General features: G+C 35.2%; 1 protein-coding gene across 6 annotated transcripts in view; it reads right to left on the bottom strand.

Annotated features, from left to right (window-relative positions):
* The window catches only part of FNDC3A (fibronectin type III domain containing 3A), a 212,450-nt gene that overhangs the window by 78,238 nt on the left and 126,437 nt on the right, over window positions 1–7,775 (bottom strand). For 5 of the 6 annotated variants that reach the window (XM_027771819.1, XM_027771818.1, XM_027771816.1 and 2 more), the window contains one exon: window positions 1,995–2,071. In XM_027771819.1, the coding sequence (XP_027627620.1) occupies window positions 1,995–2,071 (77 nt within the window). Of the gene's footprint in view, window positions 1–1,994; window positions 2,072–6,565; window positions 6,667–7,775 lie in introns of those variants that run through there. The other variant, XM_027771822.1, reaches the window with a different exon arrangement.

The following is a 7,775-nucleotide window of genomic DNA, read 5'->3' as shown; positions in this document are numbered from 1 at the left end:
TCTTTTTTTTTTTTTTTTTTTGAGAGGTTTTTGCTATAGGGCCCCATGCGCTCACCAGACAGACAGAGAGAGACAGAGAGACAGAAAGTGAGAAATCACCCCCTGGGGGGGGGATGGCCACGCTGCAATCCCTTCTCCTCCATTCTCCTCTTGGGATATTGGGCACGCACGCACATGCGCCTGGCATGAGTTTTAAGCCACAGGGTCCGGGACGCGAACTGCAGTCGACTACATGGGAGTCCAGCGACATAGCCATTACGCTAACTGCTGGCCCCTGTGTCTTTAATTCTAGTTCAACTCTAAGTTGCTAACATTAGGTTTGCTTACATGTCAAGTTTTAAATGATTAGCAAGTGACCTGTGCCTGGACAATAATCTTAATGTAAGCAAGGAAAGTCTGAGATGAAGCAACAGAGAAGTAGGAAAAACAAATCAAAACTGCATCATATCAAGGAAATCTGCGGTAAAGCACAACAATGGTGCTGAATTTTTAGATTTCAAAAATGATCGGGCTGGATAAAAGGTCTTCAGATTTGTAACATAATAAGGAACAATTTTAGTAAGATAATATAGACAGAATGCAGGCTGTAATAAATTACGGAATCTTTATTATTATTTTTTTAAATACAGTGAGCAGAAGCTATTCTTTTGAAGAGTTTACAATGTACTTTCTAGTATCTTATCTCATGTGTCATTGTCTCATTTTACTAGGTGGGCACACTGAAACTCAAGGAAGTTTATTTGTCCAAGGGCCATGCAGTGAGCAAAGATTTGAAATAAAGTGTGGATATCAAGTTTTTCTGACTCTAAATCTCATTTGACTTCCATTCTCTCTACCAGCATGTTCTCCTGCTGTCATTATGCTTCAGAGAGTGGGCAGAGAATCCACTACAATATTCCTCCAATATTCTGGCATAATCAGGGAGGAAGTAAGAGGGGGGCCTAAAGGAAAATTTAGTTGTACATTCAGTGCTAGGAAGAGAAATCAAGTATTTCCAAAAAGGGATATGAGACAGTGGGTGCAGACTATACACCTCAGTAGTGGGAGACACTGAACACCTGCCTACCTTAGAGTTTAATTATTTGCCTTTGTCTGAAAGTTAGCTATACTTTACTCTTTCAAGTCAGAGTTTCCCAACCAGTAGGCTGGGAAGGGTTACAGGTATGCAGTGATAACTGATCACCACATACCTCAGCTTCACAGTTCTCAATTCTCGTCTATTTACTACAATATGCCATATAATTAATATCACCATATGAAAAAGGTTGAAAACACAGTCTTGGGTTACTTCTAAGAAAATGATTAATTTCGGGAACCAGCAGTTAGCGTAATGGCTATGTCGCTGGACTCCCATGTAGTAGACCGTGGTTCGCGTCCCGGACCCGGTGGCTTAAAACTCACGCTGGGTGCGTGTGCGTGCGTGCCCAGGATCCCGAGACGACCCGAGAGGAGAAGGGATTGCGGCGTGACCATCCCCCCTGGGGGGTGATTTCTCACTTTCTGTCTCTACATCTCTGTCTGGCGAGCACACGCGCCCTATAGCAAAAAACCTCTCAAAAAAAAAAAAATGATGATAATGATGAATAAAAATTAAATAAATCAATCTTAAAAAAAAAAAGAAAATGATTAATTTAAAAAACGTCAGTGTAGAAATCTTTACAACTGCAGATATTATTTACCTTAGTAACACATTCAGGGAGATAAAATTCTACAATAAATTCTTTTATAATTCAATACAACTCTGGAATAAATTCTTTTGTCAATATAATTCAATACCCAAAGATAAGGTCCAATGGTAAATGCTGCCAATATAATTTTCTTTCCCCTCCAAATGTACCAAAATACTTTAATAGGTTTAACAGAGGTTTACTATATGGGATAAGCTTCAACACTTAAATGACATTGTTTAATCAGAATAAAAGTAAGAGAGAGTATAGCATTGTCACTATTACACAGACATATTACAAAAGAAAGAAAATAACATAAAAACATACCTGTGGGGCATATCCAGGAGGCACATAGATAGGAGGCACAGAACCATTTGGGGACATCATTGGAACCTGAGCAGGACCTGAGTGGGTTACATAAATGATATATTAATCCATGATTGTTTAGCAAGCTAAAGCTGTGAATAATATGAGTTTCATTTTGAGTATTTCTCTAAATGAAGTAGACAATGCCAACAGTGATCATATAACTCTGAAAAGAAATTCAGATGATTCACGTATTATAAATGTTTACTTTGTAAAGTTTAACTAAACTTGTATTTTTCAAACTTGCCTAGTGACGGTGAGAGTTACCTGGGAAGCTTTTAAAAACAGACTTACAGGCTCTCTTAGAGATTTTTATTTAGTATGCTTAAAATGGTGTCTTAAATCATTCTGCTTACAAGTATCCCAGAATTGTGCAAGTTTGTAAACACTGACCTAGAAGAAAATCAAACTTTGAATATAAAATCAATGAAAAACACAAAAGGCAAAATTACTTTTCAAAAGTAACAGGACAGAAATCAAGAGAAAAGTCAAAAGGGAAAAGCAGTGAGAGGAAGAACAGTTAAAATTTGGATTTTACTTGTGTAAGTCATGTCTGTGTGGTTTGAAGAACAAAGTCAGAAAAATATCACACATACATATTTACTTAAAGAAAAAAATTATTAAATTAAAAAAAAATTTTTAAAGAACAATTTAATTTATAGGACCAGCAGTTAGTAATGGCTATGTTGCTGGACTCCCATGTAGTCAACCGTGGCTCGAGTCCCAGACCCGGTGGCTTAAACTCACGCTGGGCGTGTGTGCGTGTGTGCCCAAGATCCAGAGAGGAGAATGTAGGAGAAGGGATTGCAGTGTGGCCATCCCCCTGGGTGGGTGACTTCTCGCTTTCCATCTCTCTGTCTTTCTCTGTCTGTTTGGCGAGCGCACGCGCCCTATAGCAAAAACCTCTCCAAGAAAAAAAAAAGATTTTATTTAACTTTATTTATTTATTTCAATTTAACCAGAAAGAGACAGGGTGAGAAAGAGAGAGAAAGTGAGAAAGCAAGCCACCAGATCTGGGACTTGAACCTGGTCAGCCATGTGGGAAACCAGCACCTTTTAACCACCATGCCACCTGACGGCCCTACATTGAAAATTTTTTTAAAAAAGAAAAACAGCTTCTCTTATTCTATATTTCCTTTCCCTTTAATAAATGTTTTGCTTTCCAAATAACTGTTATAAGTATTATCTCATTTACCTTTTTTTTTTTTAACCTTTTTTGGAAGGTACATTTTATTTTATTTTTTTTTAGGAACTAAGCATTTTACTTGTGTGAATTTTTTAAAAAACGCATCTCACTTCAGAACCTTTCTTCTTGTAACTTTATAGTGTCTTCTCATCCACTAGTTAACAACTTGAAATGAAACCTTTCTCCAGAAAATTACTTATTTCTAAGGAAACACATTGCTAGAGGGATCTCTTCAACACACAGAATTTCAATCTCCCATGATATATTTGACAGTTACACAGAAAATGAAGGAGCAAAAGCTTAATTACAGGGCAGAAAACAAAGTTCACTGGTAATGTCACACATCCTTCCATGGAGGTCAGGGCAAATCCGATTACAGCCACTCCTCTCTTTCTAGGGAAGGGGGAGGGATGAGGAGAAGACAACAAAGTGGTGAAGGCGGTGGGGGTGGGCAGGGAGATGAGAAAGGCAAGGAAGGAAAGAGAAAAGAGAATGTAAGAAAAAGTGGGCCCAGGAGGGGAAACAGCGGCCAGGGGAGGGAACAGAGAGAGGAGGGCTAAAGGGGGAAGGGAGGAAGAGGAGAAAGACAAAAGGAGAGAGGAAAGAGGCAAGAGGAGTGGAGGGCTAAGGGAGAAGATGGGGGAAAATGAACAGAAGGGCCAGAAAGAAGAGGGAGAAGGGGAAAATAAAATAAGGAAGGTGGGAAAATGAAAGGGATGGAAGAATGAGAGGCAAGTGGAGAGAAAAGACAAAAGAGGTGGGAGGTGAAGAGAGCAGGAAAAAGACTGACATGGTTAAGAAAAAGCAGAGAGGAGGAGGGGGGAGTGTGTGTGCGTGTGTGTATAATCAGTGTGTAAATTACACTGCACTACATCTGGCTATAAAAATAACTTTTTCAACAAATATGCTTCCCATACAAAACAAGCCCACCACATACACGAAATTGTTCTGACAATTATCTTATACATAACTAATACTAATTTACTACATGGCAGATATATTTTTTTCTCCTTAAAATTATTCCATCATGTAAATATCATCATCCCCATTTTCCAGATGTAGAAGGTGAAGCACAGAAAAGTTAAGTCTGACAACGTGGTAGAACTGAGATCCAAAACCAGGTAGTTTCATTCCTAAGGATATATCCCTATTACCTACTTAGTACATATTAAAATACCATGAATTATTGACAACTAATGCAAATTGAGGCTGAAGAACTATACTGGAATGTCTCTAAGGAAAATTAAGGCCTTCACTGTCTTTATGTCTTTGAAAAACAAGAAAGGAAGAAAAAATTTTCCTGTTTAAAAAAATATTACCTATTAATTTGCTAAATAAAACTTGTGATCTGCTTTATACATCTAGGAATAAACAATTACATTCAAAACTCAACTTTTGGGTTCAAGGGAAATGAGAACAGTTTTAAACTAATGCTGGTTTACTTCTATTTGCTAATTTACATGAAACTATACAGTAAACTAAATAGCTTTATGACATAGCTTAGATATTATTCACAGTATGTGAAAGTTAGTTGAGAACCAGAAATAATTTGTTGAAAATTTTTATGTAATTTTAATAAAGGAAATTAACATTTATTAAGCTTTTACTATATGTATTGAGGCCTATGGGTCTTTTCACTATCAAATGTAATCCTATGGCAAATCATTAGAACAGGTGTTTTTGCTTTTAGTTAGTCACTGAAGTAACAAGCTATTGATGAATACATTTAAAATTTTACAAATACATAACTGCTTTAGGTTGCCCTCTATTTTCCTTGATATGAATATATATTCTGTAGTTGCAATTCAAACCACATGAGACTAATAACCACTAAAGTAGTTTATAATTAATGAGTATGAAATTCTACTTTACTTTTTTAAAAGAATTATCTTATTTAATTTTACTAATTGTCATTATTTTATTTATTTATTTATTTATTTATTTATTTATTTATTAATTGAAGTTGACCAGAGAGAGAGAGAGAGACAGAGAGAGAGAAGGAAAGTGAGAAAGCAAGCTGCCAGGTCCAGGACTTGAACTGTGGTCAGCCTTGAGGGAGTCTAGGTACCATAACCACCATGTCACCTACCAGCCCCAGATTCTACTTTACCTTTAATTATCACATTTAACTGTTATAATAAAAACAAAACATAAAAAATTCAAATCTAAAATAACCCATCAGTAAAGACATTGCCAGTTGTAGTCCAGAATAATGCTAATTAACTTACTTTCCTAAAAAGTAATCATTGCACTCTAGCAAATAATTTATTGGGAGGCAGAATTGTTATATAGCTAAGATTTCGTAAAAAGACAATTCATACCATATTTAGTATTTGAAACACTGGCGTGAAGTAACATTGAATTTGTAAAACTCCTACTGTATTGTACAAACATTGCAAATACAGATACTGATGTTTGGAAATTATGACGTTTACAACACTATTTCTGTTGCTATTCCTGTGTTTACAGTAGCAAAATTCTAAAGCCTTGCATACTTAATGATGCAAAACATTTGATTCCCTCCTGAGTTCCAACAGTACTTTTTAATTTAGAAAGTACTAAAAGATTAACTACAAGCTGACTTAAATTTGTACGGAGTGAGGGAGATTTTGTCCCAAGGAAGAAACTGAATCTGTTACAGGATGTACCATTAAATGTACATCTGGCATAGGAGTTGCTGTATCTGAACAACGTTGGCTCTATCCAGCTGCTCCTTCACAATCTACATGATTTGAGTAAAAGCTACCCTAAATCATAGAGCTACTTATTATTTTTATGCGCATATTTCCTATTCTTAAAATTCACTGAGAAGAAAATTCCACTAACCAATTGTCTTAAGAAATTTGAGAAGCTCCCTCTCCCATTCCTTAAAAAGAGCCATCAATGACTTAATTGAGCTATTAATCTAGTATAAATGAAATATTTTAGTTTTTCTTTGTTTATATATTAATATTTAAGTTTTTTTTTTTAAAAAAAAACTACACATTTGTCCAAGAGTTTAAATTCTTAAAAATTGAATGGGCTGCTGACGTGCTACACATTCTCTTTATAAGCAAGCTTTCACAATGGCTTCCAGATAATCTGATGCCAATTTCCAGATTTTAATTTTAAAAAGAAAAACCTAGTAAAACGAGGACCCAGAATAGAATACTTTGTGGAATATAAAAATCAGCCTAACTCCACATATTCTAATTTTTCTATAACTGCATGGCAACAATTTAAAATATTTTTATAGCGACTATATTTGGCATCTATTTTTTAAAAAAACACACGGCACAACCTAAGGTTAATACAATGCTTTGTGTTTTAAAATAAAAGCAGAATGTTCAAAAACAGCAAATCTTACCACTCATTTTGTTTTTACAGTAGCAGCAGAGAACAAGAAAATCCAACAAGGAAACAGCGTAGTACACGTTAACAGCTTTAATTGGAGAACGGTTTCAGTTTTTTTTTCTTTTTGCAAAGCTGTAAGAGGAAAAGATCCTTTGACCGAGTCACGTGATAGCTATCATGTGACCTGCGGTGAACCAGCGAAGGAAAGGGAGAAGGGGAAAAAAAAAAAAAAAGCAAACGTCCCTGTGCAGCGTTTCTGATGTAGGAAAGGACTGACTTCAGCTGTTACTGCATTGAATTCGACCATCTTTCAGGCTTATGAACCAGTTTAAAAGCTTATGAAAATATCCCATACAGAAATACATATATTTAATGCATGACGATTTCCTAATTGAACATTTTATTCATCCAGCCTCCTGCTTGATGATTTTCCTTTAGAAAAATCGGGACAAATATAACCTTTATTAATTTAAAATATTAGTCTTAAGTGTCACTGTATCTTAACCCACTCTCCATACTGAATCCTTAAGGAATGCCACAATACAGAAGGAGTTGTATATACAATACAGGCTTGATCAACATGTTCCTCAAAGATGGACTTGTATTTCAGGATGGTATTTTTTTCTCAAGCTAGTTCCACTTTTATCTTTGGTTTCACTTTTTTTTTTCTGATTTATTTAAAAGACTTATTAACCTGGACATTAATGCAGGTGCTTGGTGGACGGTGTTCTCACTAATATCTATGAAATGTGAAAACAAAGGCTCAGGATCAGGTTCAGTGCTCTCTATCCAAGAACAAGCAGAGACCACGGAAAGAGATCAAGAGGGGAAGAAAAGGGGAAGATTAAAAACTTTGGGAAGTCTTTCATAACGATATGACGCAATAAAAGCTCAGAGGAACTTTATTAACAGCTAATACAAATTTATATGTAATTATAATGACTGATTTGTAACAAGTTGCAGGTATGAAAAAATGAATTTTGGTATCTAAAATATGTTTTACAAACAGTTTCAATATTTCTTAGTAAGGCAATTTACTGCTTTTCGTTGAGTCTGCTTCTTTCTGATCTATCTATATATTTAATGTATTATATATTACATTATATATTATATATTACAATATATATTACATATTATATTACAGCATATATATTATATATCATATATGATGTAATATATAATCTATTACAGTATATATTATAATCTATTACATTATATATATA

This window comes from Tupaia chinensis, unplaced genomic scaffold, assembly GCF_000334495.1.
Source record: "Tupaia chinensis unplaced genomic scaffold, TupChi_1.0 Scaffold000037_17, whole genome shotgun sequence".
Taxonomy (NCBI): domain Eukaryota; kingdom Metazoa; phylum Chordata; class Mammalia; order Scandentia; family Tupaiidae; genus Tupaia; species Tupaia belangeri.
This window is presented reverse-complemented; position numbering and strand designations above follow the sequence as displayed.